This window comes from Excalfactoria chinensis, chromosome 2, assembly GCF_039878825.1.
Source record: "Excalfactoria chinensis isolate bCotChi1 chromosome 2, bCotChi1.hap2, whole genome shotgun sequence".
In the NCBI taxonomy this organism is placed as follows: Eukaryota; Metazoa; Chordata; class Aves; order Galliformes; family Phasianidae; genus Excalfactoria; species Excalfactoria chinensis.
The window spans coordinates 47,049,503-47,075,848 of NC_092826.1; the positions used below are offsets into that span (position 1 = coordinate 47,049,503).

At 39.5% G+C, this 26,346-nt stretch overlaps 1 protein-coding gene across 47 annotated transcripts in view; it reads right to left on the bottom strand.

The window, feature by feature from the left end:
- Positions 1–9,125: 9,125 nt before the first annotated feature.
- Positions 9,126–26,346, bottom strand: part of EPB41L3 (erythrocyte membrane protein band 4.1 like 3) — a 140,545-nt gene continuing 123,324 nt past the window's right edge. For 14 of the 47 annotated variants that reach the window (XM_072327442.1, XM_072327424.1, XM_072327425.1 and 11 more), the window contains 14 exons: positions 25,948–26,001; positions 24,014–24,049; positions 23,781–23,846; positions 23,110–23,301; positions 20,172–20,246; positions 19,666–19,767; positions 18,240–18,944; positions 17,600–17,722; positions 16,685–17,062; positions 15,782–15,913; positions 15,271–15,369; positions 13,437–13,517; positions 13,056–13,172; positions 9,126–11,728 (listed from right to left, as the gene is read on the bottom strand). In XM_072327442.1, the coding sequence (XP_072183543.1) occupies positions 13,062–13,172; positions 13,437–13,517; positions 15,271–15,369; positions 15,782–15,913; positions 16,685–17,062; positions 17,600–17,722; positions 18,240–18,944; positions 19,666–19,767; positions 20,172–20,246; positions 23,110–23,301; positions 23,781–23,846; positions 24,014–24,049; positions 25,948–26,001 (2,154 nt within the window). In that variant the 3' untranslated portion in view covers positions 9,126–11,728; positions 13,056–13,061. The remainder of the gene's footprint in view (positions 11,729–13,055; positions 13,173–13,436; positions 13,518–15,270; positions 15,370–15,781; positions 15,914–16,684; positions 17,063–17,599; positions 17,723–18,239; positions 18,945–19,665; positions 19,768–20,171; positions 20,247–23,109; positions 23,302–23,780; positions 23,847–24,013; positions 24,050–25,947; positions 26,002–26,346) is intronic. The other 33 variants (XM_072327446.1, XM_072327427.1, XM_072327451.1 and 30 more) reach the window with 13 other exon arrangements.

Genomic DNA, 26,346 nt, shown 5'->3' on the forward strand with positions numbered 1-26,346 from the left:
CTACTAATGTCAGTGGAATGTATGCATTCTGTATAAAGTTAAACAGATAACCAAAGGATTGCATCTGGAAATGGGAGGACCTTCTAGGTTTGTTTGCTGTCTAAACAAGATTTTCCACAGTAGAATTCCTTTTTCCTTCCTTCATTTGCTTTCAAGTCATACTCCAGATGTTTTTCATTAATAATACAAATAATGTCCCCTATAAGTTTTGTTCACAAATTTGGTTCTTGTAGTAAAATCATGTAATAAATCTTCAGTTCCAAATGACTTCTCCTGCTTTCAGCACAACCCAATGTATCTGCTATGCATCTGCTATATTTTATGCCTCTATTTGGGTTATATATTTCAGATCTCTTTGACATAGTGTGACCTCAGAATCTACAGACTTTATTTCCCAACCTAAATTATCCCTTATAAGAAACAAATACTCCTGTTTATTCTTTAGGTAGATGTTACATTTTCTCCTACACCTATCATTTTTCCCATTTGCTACTGTGGGAAGGAATATGCATTCTTTAGTAACACATCACAGATTTCCATGTCTTTAGATAGTTTCCCCCTGCATCTTTGAAACTGTGTTTCTCAACTCTCACTTGTTAGTACTTGATGAGAGACAAAGAGACAGAAAATAACATAAAATCCAAATGACATTTTTTTACGCCAAGCTAGGATTTTGTCACAGGACACTTCTGCCTGCCTAAAATGAGTCCAGTGAAAACATATTATATGGCTTGTAAGGCAAATATATCCATACTGCGATACCTTATATTTACTGTTTTCAAACACAAGTAACTTTCTCTGCCTAGGATGGCTTTTTAGAGCTGTGTTCACAAAGTCTACCACTTCTGTTACAAAAGCCACATCCACTGTAGAAGCTGAACCCACTGAGTTTGTACAGGATGTGTCATCATTCAAAGCACACATTTTTGCTTTCATGTCTGTTGAAGATGGTAATTAACCAGGAATATTCCCATCTCTCTTGCAGCATTGAGCTTTGAACAGTGATGTAAAGCAATGAAGACAGAGAAATCCACCAAGTACAAAATCTAGAAAAGAATAATTGCTTCAGAAGCAGTCTTCTGAGAATATCTGAGAGCAGACAGTTGCCTCTGAAATGAGTTTTGGGGCTAGAAAAAGGTCCTGCTAAATCTGATCTGCTAGGTATCAGAGAACTGTATTTCAGACAGGATTCAAAACAGTAAAGATAAAGGAGTAGTAAAGACTTTGTCTTTACTGTTTTGGTAATCTATAAAAGCAACATAGCTAGCAAACCATGTCATTCAATAGTGCAACATAGAATGTGGGCATGTAGAAGTTTACCCTTGATTGGTTGGACATGGAGATTGAGATCAGAACGGGCATTTCTTTGCAAGTGAAGCAAAAATATATTCAGATGTACCCAGTGTGTTTGTACCCACTTATGACACTGATGCCTTTCTTACTGCCCTTTCTCATCAGTCCTCATATTTTTTATCCTTGTTGAGAGCTGCTACATCCTTCTGGAGAACGGTGCTAACCTTTATTGCATTTGAGCTGGGGATATTATTTTTACTGTTGCAACCACCTATATAGAATCATAGAATGGTTTGGGTTGGAAGGGATTTTCTCATTCAACACCCATAGATTTACATATGAAGATATAAATCTAAGAATGAGCTGTCTGTCTCTATACCACATGACTAAGCTTAGTCTAAAAAAAGTTCCTATTAAATGTTTTAAGTAATAATCAAACTTGTTCTCCACTGGATGTGAAGACAATCATTTATACCTTTATGTTTGGAATGGGATATGCTGACTTTCAGGCTGACATTTGCTTTACAATTAACTCTAGTGACAATAATAGTAACACACTCTTCATTTATTAACATCTTCTTACCAGTAGCATAGCAGTAGAATATAACCAACTATAGATGCTGTAGGGATTTGTAGGAAACAGCTGCTGATAAAAGGACATAGACATCTTGCATCCACTACTGGAAAGAGAGGAAAAGTTTGCATTATTTCAGTTTGAGCTTCTCTTTTGGCAGCTTCTACTCAACTCACTCAAAGATTAGTGCTCAGTGAACATAAGTTATTACTTCAGTGGTACAGCGCTTTGGCTTAGTATTTTACCAAGTTTTACTTAGACTAACAGATTGTATTCTTTCCCCAGAAGCCTGAATTAGGATTGTGTCTCCCTATAGAACAGTTTTTAAAAAACACCAGTGTAAAACCCTCTTAATTGGTAGTTCTTTACTGCCTAGAACTACCCAGTACTGCAACACTACCCCCTTATTCTACTTGTACGTATCTGGAAGCTTCTTTGTCACTTCCAAATTACAAGGACTTTTTTTTTTTTTTTTTTTTTTTTTTTTTTGTAAACCTTCACCTTCTCCGTTGCTTAAAGAAGCACAAAATATAATTATTCCATAGTTATGGCACAGTAGTTATGATGTTAGAGAAAAGTTTACTTTTTGAGACTTATAAGGAATAGCTTTCCTGGTCCTGAAGCATTTCCTACTTCATCTTTTCCATGCTCATGAACAGCTTTCCATTGGAGAGAGGACAGGTACTGGCAGAGCTGCCCAGAGAAGCTGTAGTGTCCCATCCCTGGAGACACACAAGGCCAGATTGGATGGGGCCCTGGGCAGCTGCTGGGGGTCAGCCCCATGGTATGAGGTTGGAATTAGGTGATCTTTGAGGTCCTTTCCAACCTAGACTATTCTATGATTCTATAATTCTTAATTGATTTAATCTAGATTTTCCTTACTCTCACAGTTTTTAGAAATGGATTCAACCATTAGACTCAGATGAAATTAACCTTTCATTAACTACCTTAGGTGGGAGAAGATATCAGTCCTCAAGCAGATATAGAAATTGATTTTCTCAGCACTGTGACATTTAAACAACACTGCTGCTGTTTGAGGAATTATTTTTAATGCAGGCATTTTTGTTCATTTTGGCATATTACATTGCCTGTAATAAAACAAACAAACAAACAAACAAAAAAAACCCAACACAAAACAAAACAAAAAAACCCTCATTCCGAACTAAAACTACAATGAATACTCTGAAAGTAATGCCTCCTATCTTATTCTGCTGGCCCACAGCAGCAGAGGTGAACGTTGATGGTAAGGCAGTACAGATTGTACCTTCCCACTGATACTTCGTTATATTTGTTGCTGTGGGACAGATGACAGCAGGGGGGCGGTCTGACAAATTGACATGTGACATGGTAGTGTGTATGAAGCAAAGGTGTGTTGTTGAATTCCTTCCATGAGGAATTCATTGATGTTGCTGAATGTTTATGGAGACCAAACAGTGGATGTGAGCACAGTGAGGCAGCGAGTAATGTGTTTCAGCAGTGGCAGCAGTGGCAATGAGTCACCTCCACTGGAACAGATTTCTACAACCGCAGCATGTAGGCTGTTGTTACTTTTTTCTTTTAATTTTTTATTTTTCACTGGTGAAAATGCATAGCTAATGGGGGTGACTGTGTTGACAGATAGAGTTTTGCAGCTGAGAATTTACTCCGACAAATAGTATTATTGTGCTCTTTGTATTGGTTGCAATTTCCATGGAAGTACGCAGGGGGCATTACTTTTGGAGCAACCTGCATACTTTGTTGGAGAAATTGGATTCAGATCTCTATAACATCATTTCATTTCTAGCCAAACAAGGATATATGATGATAGAACTCGTCTAGAGAGCCAACTTTTGCTACTGTTATCTGAATATACATTAGCCATAATTGCTGAACTGATTGATGTACTTGACAATACAAACGGACTTTGTAGGACATCAGTCAAAGTTTTTGTAACCCACAAGGTTATAGCAAAACTTTCACTCTGTTTATCTATCTTGTCCTGACTTTTCTTTGCCCTAAAAACACCCAGACTTATACAGAAGTTCAGCACTAAATACGTGGAAGAGGAGCTCAGAAGTGTGATGGGATAAATAACACTGAGACACCATTTCAGTACAAATGCATCAATGCATGTTGTCATGGTTTTAATTGTTAACCCATGACACATGTAATCAGTGAACTGATACTCAGCTGGTTCAGCCTGTGTCATATGTATAATCCTAAGGTTTGTGTAAAGATTTTGTGGCCAAGTGGACAAGAATGTACAAAGACAGACACATTCCTCAGCCCTCATTCTTAGCAGATTAAGTGAAAGTCAGCTCCAGTTCAGGTGCTCTGTAGCACTGGGGCTTACTGGAGATACCTTTTTATTTATGTAAATTCTCTTTTACTAAATTACAACCATTTATCTTCAGACTGTTTAGAATCATAGAATCCTAGAATAGAGCCATAAAATCATTTGAGTGGGAAAGGACCTTTAAAAATCGTCTAAAGTCCAACCCCCTTGCAATGGACAGGAACCTCTACAGATAGATCCAGTTGCTCAGAGCCCTGTCCAGCCTGACCAGCGTAGGTGTCAGCATAGCAACAATGTAACTTCTTTATCTGAATAAACTAATAAATAACACATTTCCTGTGGGTGTTTCCATTTTACTTTCACACAGGAGTGGTAATGTGGTAATATGAGCAACAGAGCTGTTTTCACTGAATAGTGCTTTGGCTTTATATAAATGCTCGCAGTTTGGTTAAGGAAAGGCAATACTAACCTTACTTTCAGTAAGTGAGATTAAAAAAATGGAGTAGTTTAATCCACATTTGGGGGTAAAATGACAGTCAGGATGGGCAAAGGAAAATTGAAGTGAAAGGAAGAGAGTCTCTTCTAGGGTATGGTAAAAGAGCAGCTCAACAGTCAGGAGGACAGGATTGAGACACAATGTGTCTAATAGAGAGGACAAGTCATAGAAACCAGTGGAATATTGTTCCTGAGTCTGAATGAGCAGTGACCTGTCAGCAAGGCACCTGTGTTAACAAATTTGAGAGAGGGCAAAATGCTGCTCAGCAGCTGACACCTAAGCAGAGGTTTATAAAAGGCATTGGGTGCTGCACCTGGGATGGAGTAATGCTGGATGCAGGCACAGAGTGGAAGGTGTGCAACTGGGAGGAGCTCAGTAGGAAAGGATCTGGGGTTGCTGGTGCCAGGAGCTCAGTGTGAGCCAGCAGCATGCCTGGCAGCCAAGAGGGCAAAATGCATTGTGAGGTGCATTGAACATGGAACAGCCAGCTGGCCAAAAAAGACAGTTCTCACATTAGCGTGGCCTCACCTTGAATTTTGTTTATAGTTCTGGGCACCACAATATAAAAAGGACGTGAAGGTCCTTGCTTGGAAGCATCCAGAGCAGAGCAACAAAGCTGGTAGTAGAGGCTGAGAACACTGGGCTGGCCAGTCTTGAGAAGAGGTCTTAAAGGCAATTTCACAACAGCTCTGCAGCTCCCTGATAAGGGGAAGCAGACACTACTTGAAACCAATGACAGGAAGGAAAAGGCACAGAGCTGCCAGCAGGGGAGGGTCAGACTGGGTGCTGGGAAACATTTCTTTAGTGTGAGAGTGGTCAAATACTGAAACAGACTTCCTGGGGGTGTTTGGTGCCCCATGACTGTCAGTGTTCTAGTCAGTGTTCTCAATAACATGCATTAACTTTTAGTTAGCCTTGAAGTGGTTAGGTTGTTGGATCCAATGAACTCTGAAGATCCCTCACAACCATCGTTCCATTCCATTCTGTCCTATTCTATTCCATAGAATACCTATTGCAATAAGAAAATAATCTACATGATTTCCACTTTGCATGCTTTTCAGTGACAAGTTAGAAAGAAAAACTAGAGACGTGGTTTGAAATTTCTGAAAGCAGATGACAAGCCATCAAAACTAACAGACCAGAAAATATGAAAGGGCCAAGTGTCAGTGTGAGAGAATAGACTCGTTCTGAAAGGGATCAGATGATGGCTGAAGAGGGAGGAGAATGGCTATAAAAAAAATGAACATCAAAATTAAAGTACTGTTTGATGAAAACGGTTTTGATGAAGACACCAGCGATAAGCATAAATAAAACCTGAAGTTTGAACACAGATATGAAAGCAGAGAAATATGCACTTGAAGAACTGGATGTATCATGACTGTAGGAGTTGAATTTGTGAAGTATGAATGGTAAAGATGGTAGGACAGAGAATATTTAGACTTCAGAGGAGAGGATGCAATAACAGAAAGAATGGAAAGAGAAGAAGCACATGCAGTTTGCTCAGAAACCCAGAGAGAAGATGTAGAAGAGAGGAGCTTGATAGATCAAACATAGTTGGGTTAAGGCTAAGAACAGGAAAGAAAGCAAAAACAAAGAGCTTTAAATAAACATGAAGTGATGGGATAAGCCACTGTTACACACAGTCTTCTGAGGGTTTGTAGAAGCTTCCTCATCAGGTCATGAGGACACCAAAGCAGATGTTCTATGGGAATGTTACATATGTGTGTGCACACTCATTTAGTAGCATGGGATTTAGCAGCTCTGATGCTGAGTGGAGAAAACATCAACACTTCTGTGGCCATATAATAAGATTCATATTTCTCTGAATTGTATATGTATTTGAAATTAGATCAAAGGAACATGAATTCCTTTAGACACCTTAATATACCAAATCTACTGAGTTTGGTCAGAAAACCAGAGAAACAACCTCATAACTTCATAGAGGAAGGGTATCTGTGCAAGCACTCCACCATAAGGAAAGTAAGAGCATCATATTAGCTGATCTCTTCCTGCTGGAAGAGGCTTTTAAAGTTTCTTAATCATTTGCTTTTGTAATTCCAGAAATATTGCTTTCATTTTTCTCTTGCTCTGTTGTATTATCTATATGTCTTTCAGTAAGACTTTCAATGTGTTTTTTCTTTTTCCCTAATCATCTTTTATCTTACACTCTATAATTACTTCAAATACTCCAAGATTATGCAGCTTTATCCACCAAAAATCACATGCTCAGAACATGAAAGCAACACGTGCAGCAGTAGGATCCAGTATAAGGCAGGACTTGTGCGGAAACACACAACCGTGCTTTTTAATTCAGTCAGTTCCAAAGCTCCACGCATTTGAAGCTCTGGATTTTGCAATTCAGATTAGCCAACATCACTGCAAAAAGCTTCGGTTGTATAAGGAAGTAAACAACTGTGGCACACTTTGCCACAGAAGACAGTACAGTTACATCCAGAAAATGAGAAAGAAACTCCTAGTAAGCTCTCAACAAATAGATGGCTCTCCTTTATGTTTTGTACCAGAGAGAACAGATAACTCACTTGCATTTAAGTTTAAAAAAAAATAAAAAAATAAAAAAAATTCTGATGTCAGTACTCTTTGGCTACATCATTGTAATGCCTCTTAAAGACAAGGCCATTAATCCTACATACAGTGAGCGATGGTTGTTTCAGCTGTAAGAGTGAGGTCACTGATTTATGGGGCTTATAGCTGCATTTGGGAGCAGGCTCTGAAGAAAGCTAAGATTTCTGCATAATGTGAGCATACTGGTCTTCCTTCAGAACAGGATTTTTTACATTCTGGTGCTGATGCTATTTGTGGAGGCTATTAGTTCCAGTTGAAAAGCAGGACTAATAGTGAAGGAGAAGATAGGAGAAAGGGTGGAGGAGGGAATCAGCTGTCAGAATACAGAACAATTTAGATTGTGAACAAGTGCTAATGTGACATCAGTTCCAAGATAATGTAACAATCTGATTTTAGTTAACAAATACAGGAATCTGTAGAAAGCATTTTTATATAAAAACTAGTAGCAATATGCCTTACTGTTCATTCCAATCTAATTTCTTAGGCAGAACTAAAAGATTCATAAGTAATAACGCTCCTTTCAAGAGAATGACCAAGTCTTTATTAGGAAAGCTGGCATTCTGTATTGTCTTGAGAGGACTCTGGCCAACCACTGACAACTACTTTCCTGAAGTGGCATAATTCCAATGATGAAAGATACAGCTGAACATCATTTACAGTGTAAGATTAATATCATCAATAGAATTCGTAGATTTAGAGAGAGCAAAGCATTTTGTCTGTCTTTAAAAAAAAACAAGCAGTGAAGTTACCATTTCTTATACTCACCCATTTACATGCCCCAAACCACCACAACAATTTAGTATCTATACAAAACTTCAAATGGTTCAACTCATCTCCTGTTATCAAAGAGATGAAAGGGAAGATACTAACATGTATTTCTAATATATTGTCATTAACCAGATGTCACTCTCTAATGTGAAGTGGATCTAGGGCATGGGAATGGAATATTATCCAATTAAAGATTTTCCGTAAAGTATGTAGACGAGGTAAAATCATATTGTCAAAGCAGTGAGCTGTTGATTGTGAATTCAGTACCTTGGGAAATATCTCTGTTCCTAATGGTTTGTAATGTCTAAAGTCAAAATGGGGCCCAGCTGCCTAAATATGCCTCAGGACTGTTGAATAGGACTAGGCTGTTAAATTCTTGCTTTAATCTAGTATCTGGATTTAGAGGCCCAATTAACAGTTTTTGAGATGCTTCTACACAGAATATTGTTATTTGCAGTTGGGAAGGACAATGCCTTAAAAAAAAAAATAAGTCAGAGAACTATAATGTTATATCATTTCATCTTCAAAATGCCAAACATGTTTATTTCTGTGCCTATAATGGTTACTGTTGCAGTGATTGCTTGCATAGGGCAAGCAAAGGCAACAACAGAGCCTCTTCCAAGGATGCAAATACTCTAGAACAAGACAATTAAAAAAAGAAGACTGACTTACCCCTTCAGATAACTGACAACAGCTCAAAAAGAGTACAGTTTCAACGAGGTGCAACTCCCTTGACTTCTAACCCATAAATGAGAGAGGAGGGATGGCTCTAGCCTTCACCCCTTCCAGTCAATCAGGTGCATTGCTTGCACCTGAGCTCCCTGGGTTAGCCATACCAGGTGCTGAATCATTGCTTCAGGCTGTGACCTGGCACTTCACTGCAACTTGTTGATTCTTGCCTGGTGTGCAAAGCTCTCCCTGGCCATCGTGCTCCCTTACCTCAATGATGCAGAGCAGTCACTTCTCATGGTGCTGGAGCAACAGTTGTAATGCGAGGCTCACTCTTGTACTCATGTCTGTGTTAGTAACAGTGCTTCCAAGTAACATATCATTCGCTGGTTTGCTTCACAAGTTGTTTTACATTGAGACACACGACAAAAACCAACAATAAATGAGTAGAGTCAGAGACAAAAGTTGGTTGGTAGAAACAGGCAGGTGTTTTTTATTTCATGTGGCACAGCATTAGGCAGACAACCCAAGAAACAGTTTCTAACAAAAACCAAGACTATTGCTCCCAGGAACCATCCCCCAAACAAGGGTCTACTGCCAACAGCGACACTGAGATGTCCTTGCCTGTCCACTCTAATCTCTTCAAATTTTGCACATGCTTAGGCCGTATCTTAGCCATGAGCATCCTTTCCAAGGACACTACCTTTCTAAGATACAATATCTTTATACATACTGTGTAGTATCACCAAAGTACAATCTCCTCAAGCCATGCTAAAATATAATGCTATCTCTGGAGAGAAGGCTTTTCAACCGCCTCACCTCTCTCTGAGGTAATACAATGCTGTTTCTTAGCTGACAACGTAAGGGGCACCTGAGGGAATATCAATATGGCTTCAGAGTCTATTTTTAAACTCCTGATGCGGTAGTGAGAACCTGGAAGGAATCTGCTGGGATGCTGCGTGAGCACCTCTTCCACCTATGGCTGCAGCAGGACACTAGCAACACCAGAAAGCTGAGCCTACCTTCACCAAAGAGGGCAAGGACATACTCGTATCTAAATATAAAGGGCAAGTGGGGAGAGAGGTCAGCCTAAGATCACAACAGACTGTAACCTTTACGTTATTCATCAGGCAAGAGGTAAGAAATGACTGCAGTATGGGAAGTTACACAGATCGCACTGTGGATTAAAGGCATGAAGGATGGCTGGTGGAAGGAAGACATTTTAGAGACTGAGGGCAAAGCTTCTGAAGCCTTGGGATATAATTTTTATTTATAATCTACAGATTATTCTCTCTATATATACTATTTTTTCTTTCTAAATTAAGAAAATAAACATTTATTAACAAGTCACTGGGTCAAGCCTTGCCCTTGACTGAAGCCAAATCCATCGACTTCAGTGAGAGGGAGCCCCATGTAAACAACGAAGGGCAAATGTGGCCCTTTATGTCCTGAAAAGTCTGCTTGTATCTATTTCTTTCAATCCTGCAAGGAGATACATATTGAAGGGTGGATTATTTGTTAAGAATTTCTCTTGAATTATCAGGGGAGTGTCAATGAGATGTGGCAAAAGAGCAAGAAAAAAGAATAGAAAATTAAATAATGCTTTGAAGAGAGAATTTAATCCATGTTTCAGAGCAAAAATGCCAAAAGACAAGGGCTACAGGCCTTTACTTTCTAAGAAACCACAAAATCCTTCATTAAGCCTCAGTAGAACAGTACACAACTACAGAAATCAGAAGAAACCAAATGCTTCTTTTCCTTCGCAAACATCATTTACCCACAGGTAAACAGGGTCATCCCTTTGGTCCCCCTGCAACTCCAACTGTTGGCACAGCGCAGTCTCAGCCAATGAAAACAAAATGTGTCTACTGTGCAGATACGTAAAACCTGTGGTGCCTTACAAATGCAACTCAACATTTTGAATGTGAGAAACACTGGGTTCTTTTAGACACAGAACAATACAATTTTGGATGCATTTACCACTTTTATTTCACTATGCAGAAACATACATTCACCATGTGTTGTGATGCAGCTGACAGTGTAATGGACTCTATCCCTTCAGTGGGTATTATAGCTGAACACTAACGAGTTTTCAGTGGACGTTCTGTACAGGTTAAGGCTTGACTCTGAACTAGATAGTAAATGCTGACCAGATTCTCAAACAGATATTTTCTTTTCCTCTGAGAACAAAAAGGGAAATCAATAGAAAACCATCGTGGTTATTTTAGATTAATAACTTTCTAATGCTGCAAACTAAGTAAAATACAGATTTCTTTTTTTTTTTTTTTTCCTTTTTTTCTTTTTCTTTTTTTTTTTTTTCCAAAATAACTACATATAATTTACAAGGTTAGGATCTGTGAAGGGTGACCAGAAGCTGACTCTGAACAACGCTGACAAAAATCGTTAAAGTTAATAAGCTAAAATCATTACTACCTCATAAGGTATTCAGTCAGGTATACAAAGCACACTTTGTAAGCATTTAAATATTTTGATAAGAGTAAAGATTCGTCATTGTTTATCGGGCAGTAACAAAACAAGATGAAACAAATATGAGATTCAAGTTGTTTACTGAATAAACCGTGTTATTGGCACATCTAATGTGTGGTAAAACATTATACACAGTACCTATAGAGCTTCTAGCATTTTGGGGGTAATCTTCATTTACAATTATCCGTAAACAAAAGGCTTGCCACCTAACAAATTTTAATCTGTTTAGACTTTCATAAACTGTGAAAGGCATGAATTGTTTATGTGTTACATGAGATCACTGTTTATATTGTTTATGAACGTGCAGGTATAGCTGAAAACTTAGACATTTTAAGAAAATTAAAAATGCTGCTTTTCTGTAATTTTATCGTTGCTTCATGCAATATAACTGCTGCTGATTCAGATTGCTTTCTATGGGAAGAGATCTCTGCCAGTTTCTTTATTAACGGTCAAGATCAATTCTTCTGTACTGAAATTTTCCATACACAGATACAAGTCAGTCAGGTTGGAACTGAGACTCCATAGAGGCTCTTGTATTCCTATGGGTGTGCCTGTCTGGATTCATATGCAATCTAGATCATTCCTGCAGGAGAGAGGATAGAGTTAGTTATTTGAAAGAACTGCAATCTTACAAAAGAGATTTCGTCCAATTGCTTGCATAAAAACAGTATCATCACAGTATAAGGATCTTGGCCCAAATCCAAAGTCCAGTGATGCCAGTGGAAAGAATTAGTGACATCAATAGACTTTAACTGAGCCCCTTTCCGTTTTCTCTGAAACAATTAGCAGAATGCCACAAGAATCACGGCTACTCACTCCTCAGTGATTGGCTCCATCTTCCAAAATAAATAACAGATATTGAAATTCAGTTTTCTTTAGGTCTCCATATCCAAAACCAGGAGAGCAAAACAGCTTCAAAAGTTGCTGTGCATCATACTCTGTTAATTACACCACGTGCTAGGGAATATGTACTGTTTTAAGAATAAAATGCTGCTACAGATTTAAACAAATTAGACAAGCAGCTTTTTTTTTTTTTTTTTTCCTTTTTTTCTTTTTTTGTTCTTCTGCATTCAGCATTCAAAGCAATTTGTGCAATGGTGCCGGCATTAGCAGCTTTTAGGTAGCAGGTTAGTATGCATGATATGTTTCTGTGCATAGAGCAAATATAGGAATATTAAGATGTCTGTTTGGCCAACCACAGCTGGAGAGCATGCCTTTATGGAAAAAAAACAAAGCTTAACACAAGAAAGCTGCATCATCATCTCATCCTGATAAACAATGCTGCTTTAAAACAGAATATGTCCTTTGAAATACAAGAAAGCCAAGACATCCAAATGCTGACACACTGAGCTCACTGGGTTCAAAACAAAAATTGAAAGCAAGTTAGGCCACATCTTTGCAAGTTTGGAATAAAGCTTAACTTGTAACATATCTGCACGGAACACTGAAAAAGCAGCTATAGGTTTTACCCTTGGCATTTTTTAAACAAAATGCATACCTTTAAGAACAAAAGTTTGTTCTTAAATGATCCTTTAATTGTTCTTAACTGGTTCTTTTATTGTTCTTTAAGAACAAAAGTTTGTTCTTAAATGACACAGAAGCAGACAAAAGGGTTTTTTTTGACTCCAGGATTAGAAATTAGACTGTATCAAAGCATGGACAATGAGGAATTTGCAGAGAGCCAACAAAAGCAAATGAGTGGTTTCTGTTGCTCCAGCTGGCACTGTTAAATGAAGACATTCAGAGCTGAATGGGCTTTGCATTCAAACATCAGAACTGATAAATAGCATAAATGCAACTTGCAAATGTCAGAGAGACAAAGTGGAGTTAGAGGTGAATTATGGTAGGAAAACAACCTTTGCAACATGCCAGCCCAGTAAATGCCTAGGAAAATCATCTAGTCTTCTTACCTGTGGTCAATCCTCCCCATCTTCTGGTGTGATTTCTGTCTCTTTATGTACCACTACTTTGGTCACTGACATGTCAGGGTGCTGCTCTTTGGCTTCTTTAATTGCCTGAGCCAGCGCCTATCCCAAGGAAACCACAGAAGGGCAAAAACAAAAAGGAGGTGGAACATGCATGATCAGTAGCAAGGTGGAGAGATTCATGAGATATTACACAGTTTACAAATGAGGAAAATGATTAAAATATGAAATATACCATCACTGACTTAACTACTAGTTCAGTTTAATTTAAGGCATGTTGGTTTGAACAGTATCTTTTTAAACAATCTTTAGTAATGTTCTGTTTGTCATCCCTCAGGGTAGCCTTGAACAGCTTAGAGATTTTACCTGATCATGGTCAATATCTGCATCTCCTGTGATGACTATTCGTTTTTCGATTCTTGTTTCTGAGATGCCTCCTTTCACAGTCTAAATGAGAATGATAAATACATGTCAGTAACTTGCTTTAAAGAGGGATGCAACACATTTGCAGCACTGTCACACATCCAGATGTGACTGGACTAAACAAACTCTGGACACACACAGATGACAGCCCCATACTGCAATTGGAGCTTGCTCAGAATGGGGGGGTTGGACCTCTCCAGAGTTCCTTCTGACAAAGATGACGATGTGATTTTAACCAAACTGTACACAGCCAGAAAGATATTTGGGGTAGGTAAAAACTGACAGGTATTAGTGGTAAATTCATTCCATGAAAAGAAGAATGGTCATACAGACAGAGAGCTCATATTAAAACCTAGGTAAGACACACTGCAGGCTTTAGAAGAACAGAGAAGCTGTACAGCCCTTGTAAAGCTCATTTACTGAAGGGTGAATTGCACTGCAGAAAGATGAAGCGCTGTCTTCATTGAATACTAGTAAGAAAGCTGTCACTGTACAAACAGAGTTTCTGCTAAGGGAGGTCCCATTACTGAGCCTTGAAAAGTAGAAGACGCAGCATAATTTGTTTGTTCAGCCATAAGGTTTCTGTCTGGCTGCAGGCAAGCTCCTGACAGCACAACACAACACTACAACAACCACAGTGTCTAAGCTGACTGAATGTTCCATTATGACTATACGATACAGATTTACAATACCATTTCAAAACTGTGCAGACCAAATAGTGCAGGACTCAAAAGCAGTATGGTCATGACAACCTCATGCTGAGGAAAATTATTCCTTCCTTAGAATCACTGATGACAATTTGGCTACATTGCTCCCTGATTCAGAAAGTATTTGCTGCTAATTCAAATGTTTCTGCACAGCGTAGACATACCCGAAGGGTTTATTCTTTTCAGACCACTCTTAAATCCTTGGGTGATAGGTTAATCATAGAATGGCCTGAGTTTAAAAGGACCACAGTGATCATCCAGTTTCAATTCCCCTGCTGTGTACAGTGTCGCCATCCAGTAGACCAGGCTGGCTTTGAATGCCTCCAGGGATGGGGCATACACAGCCTCCTTGGGCAACCTGTTCCAGTGCTTCACCACTCTCTGTGTAAAAACATCCACCTAAAATCTAACCTAAACCTCCCCATTTCAGTTTAAAACCATTCCCCCTTGTCCTATCATATCAACCCATGTAAACAGTCCCTGGAGCCTTCTCTTCTCCAAGCTAAACAAGCCCAGTTCCCTCAATCTTTCCTTGCAGGAGAGGTGCTCCAGCCCTCTGATCATCTTAGTGGCCCTCCTCTGGACCTGCTCCAAGAGCTCCAAGTCCTTCCTGTACTGGTGGCCCCAGGCCTGGACACAATACATCAGATGGGGCCTCACAAATGCTGAGTAGTTGGGGACAATCACCTCCCTCTCCCTGCTGGACACCCCTTTTTTAATGCAACCCGGAGCACAGTTGGCCTTGTGGGCTGCAAGCACACACTGCTGGCTCATGTCCAGCTTCTCATCCACCAGGACCCCCAAGTCCTCCTCCACAGGGCTGCTCTCAAGATCTTCCCCCAGTTTGTATGAATATCTAGGATTGCTGTGATCCAGGTGCAGCAGCGTGCACTTGGCCTTAATCAAGCTAGCATACCCAAAGACAGGTGAAAGCCAAAACAGACAGGATTTTGTTTGAGCTTATAAGCATGTGTCTATGCTTTAATATAACAGAAGCTAAGAAAACACAGGTCCTTCAGAAACAAACAAACAAACAAACAAAAAAACCTTCCCATTTCCAGAGGACTTACTTTGGTGATATGTGTAGTGGTTGTAGTGCTGGTGGTTTCAGACGTGATAGTTTGTGCACTCATCAGCACACCAGGCTCTGAGTCAGCACCACTATCCACCTAGAGAACCAAAAAACAATAATCAAAAGCCTACTCTTAAGCAAAGGAAGACAAGGACTGAACTTCTCTATTTTTGCTGTTCTTCATAGAGAGTTATTTAACAACAGGGAAATAACAGCTGTTAGGGTGATTACACATCTTTATTTCTCTCTGCATTATGACTCCTCTTCTGGAAGGACAGATGAGAAACTGGGGCTTTGAAACCTATAGTTTTATCAATGTTCTCAAAAGGCCCTACATCAGGACACACCAGTCACCTTCAGATACACTACACTTTTGCACATACTCCACATGCTAGTATTGAGTTCCCAAACAACAGTTCATACTAAGGAATACAGCAAAACATGGATGAAGAGAGATGGGTTCCTTAAGGCCATGCTAATTAGACATTGACTTCTGTAGGATTTCTTACCTGTGAAGACTCATATGTAATGGTTTTTGTTTCTGTATGGACTACTGGCACTTCCTTTGTTGAAATTTCAAGGTTTTCCCCCCCAGTAGAAACACTACTGAAACTGATTGTTTCAGTCTTCACAACTGGTGACTGTGTGAACAAAAAACAAACAAACAAAAAAAAGGGATTGGAAAATTTAGTAAAGCTTCTGGATTTCCAATAAAAAAAAAAGTGCTCTGCATTTTAAGAAACAAAAGAGAAAACAATATCTCTTTGTTGTAACAGTATGTATATAGCGCTGGCAGTTTGACACTACTCTGGATTACATGTGAACGAGCTTCAGGAAACATGTAAACATTACACATGTTCTCAGAATGACAAGAGGACAAATCCTATTCAGGTTTGCTTTTCCATTCAGCTTTCAGACAAAAAAAGGAGCAAAACAAGGTATCTCTACCCTTCTGCAAAATGCTTCTTGAAATCCTTCTAATGGGGCTAACACAAGAAGCACAGATTGCTTAAGACAGAGTACAATAATGTATGACTGTATCAAGCATGGAAAAAAAAATTATTTTCTGTCTTTGAGGACATGCAAACTTTGCCAGTCCTGATGGATTTTCCCAAAGAGAATGCCAGCTGAGTCCTTGTTGCCCTCTGCATAAAAAGCCAGCAAATGAGGCATTTCTCTGCAGCATGAAAAGCGCTTTTAGGTAAAATATGCATGGCATTTAGCCAAGGATGGAAACCAGCAACAAGCCTTGCAGGTGCCATGCAAGGAGGAAATAAGAGGAGAAACAAACTGCCTGCTGTAAAGATGCAATCATAGAAGTCTTGTACTCTTTACTTTCCATGAGAGGAATTGACTTAGTCCACTACCACATACATTTACAACTCAGCACAAGAACTGATTTAATGAGTTACCTCAAAATGAGGTTTTCTTTCCAAAGAGTCTGAAACATGGACTGTTGTACTGTGCTCCTCCGCTTGCTCATGAGAAGTAGCAGAAGTAATGCCTTCCTGTTTGGTTACAGCTTTGTGAGCCTCCCTTTTTTCCTCTTTAGCCCCCTTAGTCACAGCAGTACCCTCCTTCCCTTTTGCGCTAGCAGATGCTGCCTGAGCCTGGGCATCTGCAAGTCCAGCCACTGTAGCGGGATCCCCACTTGCATGCACATTCATCCCACGTCTCTCCTCGATAACCACAGTCTCCTGTACAACCTTCGTCACTGCGTCCTGGTGTGGCTGAGCTGCTTGCTTCAGTTCACTGGAAGTTATCTCCTGAGATGTTGTCGTGTCTATTCTCTGTAGGGAAAGAGGGAAAGGAAAATCCTCATGTTGAAAGCAGACAACGCTACACAGAGCAGCTCCTCAGCTTAATGTACTGTGAACATAAATAAAAATGGGGTATTACATTTTGCCAATTTATTTCTCTCGCGCTGATGGATTTTCACTCTAAGGACATAATCAGAAAAGTAGAAATGAAAAATAAAACAAGAATTACGATTTTAGAAGTGAAGAGAAATGCCAGTGTTTTTATCCTTGGTAGTTTTGTGCGAGTTTTATAAAGGCAAAATACAGCACCCTGTAAAATGATCAAAATAAAGTGAAATGAGATTAAAAAAAAAAAAAACAAAAAAACCCACAACACTTTTTGTTGTTGTTGTTTCTTTCCCTTTTGGTGAAGTTTCTGTTGTGGTCTGTTGTAACAAAGGACAAGGCACAGCAATGCGATGCGTTAGTCATACAGGCTCTGAATTATGAATAAAAACAGGAAACAAAAGCAAATCAAAAGTCATCATTGTGCAGTTATAACACTGACAGATGGAATCAAACGGCCACCTGCGCCCAGCTATGGGAAGTAGTAGTAACCCCTCCTATGAACTCAGTCGGCTTCCTGGCGGACTCTATTAAACTGAAGATATCTGAGCCATCCAGGGTTTTTTCACCGGTGGACTGTTTAGTCTAAACAGACAAAGAAATGGAGAGTCATACACAGATGAAAGGCCAACCCACATGCACAGAGAAATTAACTGACAAAACTGGAGGCAGAGACAGAGGAAAGGAAGAGAAGGTTGCAGGGCACAGAGAGGCTGGGAACAGGATAAGGATGGGAAAATAAATAACAGCAAATTCATACTGGCTGTATTAAGCAATAGTTACAAAGCATAGTTGTTAGCACCGGCATTTTGCTCATTCAGGCAAACCTTTTTACCCTTTGGTTAACAAGCAACAGCGGCAACACCACACGTCAGTAACACGGATCTTTAAATGAACCAGAAAAGTTGAAAGCCTTATATAATGCCTGCTTTACACTGTGGTATGGCTTCAAATTATGAGAAAAAAATAAGCTGGGTTGGCTGCTGTCAACATAAAGCCAGGCAGCAGGAGAACTGAAAGGCAGGGTAGTGTGAGGGCATTGCCTAAAAGAAGTCATGCTTTAATCTTTAAACTGTGGCATGAAGTCAAAGCCTCTTGTTACCACTACTTTTGATGCAGACGACTCAGTAACAACATAGTGAGCAGTAGCAATGGTAAATGGTTGTTCTCTGGAGTATCTCCACTCAGACACACTTTTATCTTTCCAGGAAAATGCCCCTGCTTTTGCAGCTTCACCATCAAGGTGTTTTTCTGCTTTGCCAAGCTGCAAGCTTCCCAGTAACTGCAAATCTTGGTCCATCCTTAGTGTCTTTTTCAAGCTCTCCTCTTCGGGACTTTGCAATTGAGATTCCGCTTCCTTTATAGGTGTCAGGGAGTCAGACAGCTTTCTTTTTGTGCTCTGCACATCGGCCTTCTCCTCAGCGACAGGCGCTACGATCCCATACTTGGCCAATACTGGAATGATTTTCACAGATTCTTGTGCTTCCTTCTCCTTTTTTTGCAAAACTTCTACAGAAGGCTGTACTGTTTTCTCTCCCTCTTTAGTTTTACTTGTCATGGTAACAATTTTCCCAGACACAGCATCATAGGACTTCCCTAAGGTGAACGTTTTCTGCTTATTCTCATCTTTGGATTGTATTTCACTTTCCAAGTCCTCAAAGCTCAGAACTGTGCTGGATTTTAGTACCTCGGGCGGAATGCCAGCTTTACTGCTCACAGTCACCACTTTGTATGTCACATTTTTTTTCGATTCACCATCAGTTACCTCAGAAGGTACTTTGTCTATAATAACCCAATCCTCAGTGCCCTATATTTGAGATATAAAAGCTAAATTAGAATATCTGAATGTTTATCTGTGTTTCAGGAATACTAAAGTATGAAGTCTTTTAAGAAATCAATGCTGCCTCTTCAGAAAGCATAGAATAATTTTACCACTGAACTTCTTAGAGTAGTTATCAAACAAATAAACAGCATCACCTCAGGCAAAGTTAGATTTCTTCTAGGTTTCTTCCTATTAGAGGCTCGTATAATGTGGACAAATAAATAAATAAGTAGCATTTTCCACACTTTTCTGCAGTAATTTGTAGCAGAGTAAAAATATCACCAGAATCATCCTGAGGTTAAAAATCATATATTGCCATGGTTCGTAATGTTACAATTGAAAACAAGTTACAGAAATAGGGCAAACAAGCCCATTCAACTGAATCCCAGTTGTAACAACCACACTTCTGATGAGGTTTTAGAACAGTATGCATTTGTATGTAGCTGCAGTCTGCACTGCAGTCTGCTTTTGTTAGAAAACATCAACGCCCTTCAGCACTATTTAAATTTAATAGTACAAGACAGTAAATGCCATCCTACTAAAGATATTGAACTGAAGGCAACGTCTTTTTTTCTCCTTATGCAAGTATGCTACAAGATTTGCTTTGACTATGCAATCGGCATCCACTTATTTGACCATGAGGCTGTAACTTCTGCATTTAACTAAGTAAATATGGTTATTTAAAATTGAATGAATTAGAAATAACCTCCAGGGATGATGGGATACTTTTCTGGATAATGATTTGATGAGAAGTAACCAAAGTGTCAGCAGATTCTCCTTCCTGAATCTTCTTCTCTATCACACTTGGCTAATAGAAAAACCAATAAGAACACAAAGTTCACCATCACTCAGAATAATCTGAATTCACTTGACAGTATATAGGAAATTTATTCTAATGACACAAGTTCCCCATTCATCACAAAGTTCTCAGTGTAACTTTATGCTGGAAATGCATGCACAACTGCAAACAATATCCACAAACAGCACCGTGCAAGTAGAGCTGTAACTAGCAGAGAAATCAACCTGTATTAGGTAGCCATAGCACTGAAAAGGCCACATTCCTCTGAATTTGGCCTCCAAAACATCTGTCTCTACAATTATGAAATAAGTATGTTAAAAAATAAAATAAAAGATTGGGAAGGGAAAAAAAGATGATAAAATAAATAACTGTCAGCCTATCTGACTGCATTTGAAGAAAGTATTTGTTTTTACCTGCATTTCAAGGAATGTAGTACCTCCTTTCTGCAATACTATGAGTTTTTCTGATTTTTCTCTTTCTTCTTTGGTCTAATGTCAGGGGAACAAATGGTTTCAGTAAATGAAGGGCATATAGTCTACTGTACTATACAACAGCTTATCATATTTCTTTATAAATTATTTACTGCATGGTAAGTTAGGCAAAAGAATTAAAATAATTTTACAATTGAGGCTTCTCTCTGTTTGGGATATTCTGATGAATGCAGAATAGACATGACTATAAAGTTTGTGTAACAGGAAAAAGAGCAAATTGAATAATACTTGGGTGTGGATGTGTGGAATTTTTTTATCCTGTCATTCACTTAAGTTTGCCTGGTGCCAACTGATGTGGCTTCCATCTAGATGCTAAGAACAGGGCTCTCTGCCTCACTCTGGCTTTATCTCTTGCCCAAATTTCCAGCTTCCTCTTACAGCATGACATTAATATTGTCCTTAACTTTACCCCATCGGTGCCTTTCCAGTGCTGCAAGAACAGCAGTTCCTAAGGCTGAGAATCAATTTTCAATTTGACTAACTGTGAAACTTTAAAATACTGCTAATGCTAGCTTCCTTAAGCCCTTTGAGCATGAGCATTCCTCAGACACCCTGCCATTCTTCCTACTTCTGGGATGGCCACCTTCTTTATTTGGCTGGTATTCACCCAGAGAGCAAAGCAGATTTTTAGCCAGACCCTTTGTATCCACTTTCAAGGCAAGTGTACTCATTCAGTGTGTCAACACAAGTAATGCAAGCAGTGTAATAAAAGGGTACTGTTTTAAATTCGTATACCACTCTGTACTCATGAAGAAATGTACACATTCAGTGAAGATACAGAACATCTATAAACTAGAGATGGGAATGTAGAAGTCACTCTTGTATCTGGCTGCAATGAGAGGCATAACTCAGCTCTTTGAAAGGGTAGATAATAGCTGGACAAGGGGAAATGGTTTTAAGTTGAAGCAGGGAAGATTTAGGTTTGATGTCAGGGGAAAGTTCTTTACTATTAGAGCGGCGAGGTGTTGGAACAGGCTGCCCAGAGGTTATGGATGCCCTGTCCCTGGAGGTGCTCAAGGCCATGTTGGATGGGACCCTGGGCAACCTGGTCTAGTATCAAATCTGGAGGCTGAGGGCCCTGCTTGTGCCAAGGGGGTTGGAGCTTCATGATCATTGAGGTCCCTTTCAACCCAGGCCATTCTGTGATTCCTGCATTTCTAAAGTGCTAGTTTAATTCAATCCAGACCATCCTAAACACTGCAAAGGATTTTGTTAATATGACAGTTCTCATATTCTGCAGCCATCTGGCCACCATTATAGTAGCCATTTAAAATCACTTCTCATAACTAAATAAAACGAAAGAATTGCTTCCCATTATTGTGTGAACCAACTGGCGACCAGACAGGCTCAATCTCACCAAACACAAACATATCAAACACTCCAAGTGTGAGTTCTACTTTCCTCTCTGTTTTTCTTTTATTGTAGTAACCTTGAAGAGCTAGTTGTAACAGAACTGAATACACCTTTAAAGTGGCTATTCTGAGTGAAGTTTGTAGTATCTTTGAGGATGCTGAGCTACCACACAAGGAAGGTGTAAGTGCTTTGGATCCAGACTGCCTCTGCATTTCCTAGTAAGTGCCACAGTGCTGATTTTGATTGTGCATGGCCAAAGATTTTCCGGACAAATTATTCTATCAGCAGGATGTGCAAACTGAAACCATCATGCCTAGCACAGACAAAAAGGATGTCATATGTTACCAGAAATCACCTCAGAATTAGGCTCTGAGAACTCAAATCCACTCATATTTTTCACAGCACTTTCTTCATTTAGATGCATGTAAGATAAAGTAACTGGACAGTGCTTTTGAGCATGTCCTTTTCCTCCAGTAAGAATGCTACCAGATAAGGATATCTCTCTCCCTTTTTATTTCCAAATGGATGGTTAAGTTAGGATGTCTTTCCTCAGGGTAAAACCTACAAAACTATAATGCTTTCCTACTGCTTGTGCAGTTTAATCAACATTTTGCTGTTAAATTTGCAAAATAATTAAGACATGAAACAAACTCAGGGTTATTTGCTTCACTCACACTCCTGTGATTTGGGTTCAGCAATCCAGCCACTCACTTTTCATCAGGTCTTTACCTCCTTAATATGTTAGATGCATTCTGTTTATTAGACTTACTATTTTACTTTTAGGACAGAAGACCTGCATTTTCACCTACAAACATGTTTAGAAGATCTATTATGATTCCTGAACAAGACAGTACGCGATAACTGTTCCCCTCTGCTCTGCACTCATGAAGAGCACTACTACACCTGGACTACTGCCTTCAGCTCGGTGAGCAAAATTTCTTTCCCGCGTGAAAATGTGCACGCTTAGCAATCTACACTGACTCTCCAATACATAACCAGCAGACAGAAGCAACTATTAGCTCCCTTACAGAAGTGGGCAAGCAGGTCCAATTATCATCATTATTTCTTCTTCACCTTTAGAGACCGACAAGAGTTCCGCCCTTCACTCTATATTTTCTTGTCAGGCCTGGTACTGTACCCACACCCATGTTGCTATGCCACTGCTCAGAAGCAGTCACCATTATTTAATTTTTCCCTCAATCACTGTCATGTTTTTGTTCATGCATGGTCAGACTTCCTCAAGCTTACCGAACCTGTAAGGAAGCCTGCATTTTGCACCCTTACAGAGACCCAGTTCTGCTTGGTGGCTAGCAGTGAATTCTGCAGTCTATCATTATACATATAAATATCAGCTATCTGCTTTTCCTTGTACCTTTGCTTCTAAAGCCTGTGTCCTGTGAAAAAGGAGCACCTGCAAGTATGGAGGGGCCTCTAATATCTCCTGAGAGCTACTGTAAGTAAAAATGAATGCATAAATATATTATGAAGCCTTTCAGATCTTGCTGACCTCTTCAGGCACTAGTGGTTCAATCATAGGAGCCTCCTCCTGCCTTGCTGCAAGCCGAACGGGAGATGTGGAAAGCCTCTTCTCCCACTCATTAGACACAGTCGTTTCTGTGGAGGTTTCCAAGAAGGTTCGTTTCAACTCGCTTATATTGGTCTGATGTTTCATCAGATCTTCCTGGGTTTTGTCTAGGTCCTAGATAGTTTTAAAAGAATAGAGCAGTTTGTAATACATCCTAAGCCGATGAAATTTCAGAGCCAAAACACGTAACTCGGTTAGTAAAAAGGAAAGTAACATCTTGGGGAGCCGGGGAGCACAGCACTAACACAACACTCTGTGAAAATGTGGCATTTTGAGAGGTAACAGCATAGCATATCTTGTACAAGTGAGTATAAATATACTCTTAAGGAGCTTATCCATGTCACTACAATTTACACCTGATAAAAAGGCTTCAAACAAACACACATATGCGCGTGGAGGCACACACACATACGCACACGTGTCTATATATTTATAGTACAAGTTAGAGGAGTCGTCATAATCTGAGAAAAAAAATCTACTTAATTTACTAGCAGGTGGGAATACACGGGTCATGCATCATAGTGCAGATTCACAGTTTACCACTAAAACTAACACACATGTACGCACATGCACTGGTATATACCAATACCAACCTCTAACATAAGATTACTATGTTTGACATACACATTTTCACCCTGTATTCGCTTAATCAGACTATTCTGAAAGAAGTGAAAAAGAAAGGGAAAGGTAAGGGACACAGTATTGAAAGGATACAAAATGCTGTTTCTACACATTTCTTCACAGAGAACCAACAGTAACATGCTGGGAGATATGAACACCTCCAACATCAGTACTTTAGTAACATCTGCACCTTCTGCTTCTGTACCTGTGCCTTTAGATCTCCGTCCTCCTCTTGATCCGACTGCCAGCATGAGAAAGATTTGAAAAAATACCTTACCCATCCATATTACAGAAAGCTTTACAAAAGTTGGTCAGTGAACTAGGTTCAGAGCACATTTTCTCTACGTTAAGGGCTTAAGGAGAATGCATAGACAAAGCAGCTGACTGCAGTTTTCCTAACTCAGAGCAGGCCTCCTCTTTCCAAAGCTGTTAATTTTGAACAAAGGAGTATTCAGTATTTCCCTTTAAAATTTCCATTACCACTGTTTAACTTCCATTATTTAATTCTTCATTATCATTGGTATAGTCTACTTTCATAGTTCCTCTAGTTACTTATGGAGTAGAAGGTGGACTTTTTTTATGAGACCAGTGCTAATTAAAGACCAAATGGCAATAACAAATTCTTCAGATATCTGTAATCCCAAAGCTTGAACATACGATGACATCTCCTGGACCACAGGAAATGTTTTGTATAAATGGACCAAGGGTAAACATGTGCAACACCTTCTAAGGAATGAACCATGTCTTATTTGCAAAAACTGTTATTTCCTTAACCTTGGTTCCATTCTGTATTCATTTAAATTTACTTCACTTTCAGCCTGCATATATTCTTTCAGCACCTATCCGCAGTGGAGATTATAGACTGCAAACACAGAATATTCACTTCATCTCCATTTTTCAAAAGCAATGCAAACTGAATCATGAAGGCAGTCCATTTTCAGAAGGTTTCATTTTCAGATGGTAAGTATACAAACTTTATGAAAAGTGAATGCCCATGAGAAAAACAGGTTCACAAAATCTCCATCTCTAAAATAAAGATGGCACATAAGAAGATTATTGTGAATTTTTGCTAAATAAACTGAACACTTTAAACACCGTGGCTTTAGGATTACGTTATGTTTTCTGTATGACTCAAAGCCTGAAGCTATGGAGTGCAAGTGTCTCTTTAAAGCTTTTTGTGCTCCTGCCTGGCCTCAACAGACACTATGTTGTTGCTCCATTTGGATTGTTAATGCTTGTGCCTCTATTTTAACTGTTAATTTTTCATACAGTTCTAATTAGTGAAATGACCCACTGGAAAATCATTATCTGTTGACTACTTTATAACTCAGTTCAGATCTATTCTATTTACAGCCAAGGCTAAATCGTCCTGACGCGTCATACGCAGAACTATTCCTTAACGATAATTTTAATGGTCTGAAATATTAATGAGATCTTACTGAAAAGCTACAGTAGTGCTTGCAGTAAGGCTCTGTCTTCTACCAGATGTCAGACCAAATTCAGCTCATGTTTGCATCTGCAACCATATTAATTATGAAAGCATTATATCCACTTCACTGGAGTCACACGGGGCTGAATTTGCCTGCACAGCCTACATACTATGTTGTGGATAAGAAGCTTATCAGTGTCAGAAAAAAAACCACTTTTTAATGTTCCACATCTGAAGACAGTATGTGGATTGCAATCTATGCATTGTTGAAGATGATGTGAAATTAATTTCACTGAAGATATTTATAACTTGGAAATACCTTTTCTCAGAAAACTTGAAAACTCTGCTGTATCTCCTTCCCCCCGCTCCCTCTCTCCAACAGGCTGTAGATTATAACAGCAAAGAAGAAAGCACCAAACACAAGGACATGACCAGCAAGGTAGGCAGTGTTTGCATGGGTGATGCTGCTATCCCACTACCTGCACAAGGCAGCGTGAGCTCAGCAGCCTCCAGATACAGTACAGGAATAAGATGAATGTGAAGGGTGCCCTGAGAACTCCGTTGGCCAAGGGAAGCTTCCACACATGCACAGAGTGGGGGCCCTGCACTGTAGGAGGAGACATGCAGTTCAGCACTCATGCCTGGGGTCAGGGAGAGATGAAACCAAAGGCTCTCCCTTTTGGTAACTGGGGGCCATTGGCTGTACAAACCTCGGTGGCAGTGGTCTCACCATCAGCTGCAGTATCCGTCTGCTCACTGTCAGTCTATTTTGTTAGACAAGTAACCGGGTTCCGAGAGGAAGGCAGGAATAAAGAATAAACCCATCTCATCAGTACACGCAGGCCACACAGGGAGCCATTAAATTCAACATCCCTGTGAACTGCATTAGCATTGCTTTTCAAACCACGCACAAGTCAAAGAAGCAAAATAAAAGTGCTATATTAGTAAACAGAACAGACTCAGAGGAAGACTCAAGGCGTACTGTACACAGTATATGGCTTTACTGTAACAAATTTTTAAGCCAAACAAAACATTACTGGAAAAGTCTCATTTGGATAGTCATTTTTATTTTATTTTTTTCTTAAGAAAGCCAGGTGGCTTTTAAAAAT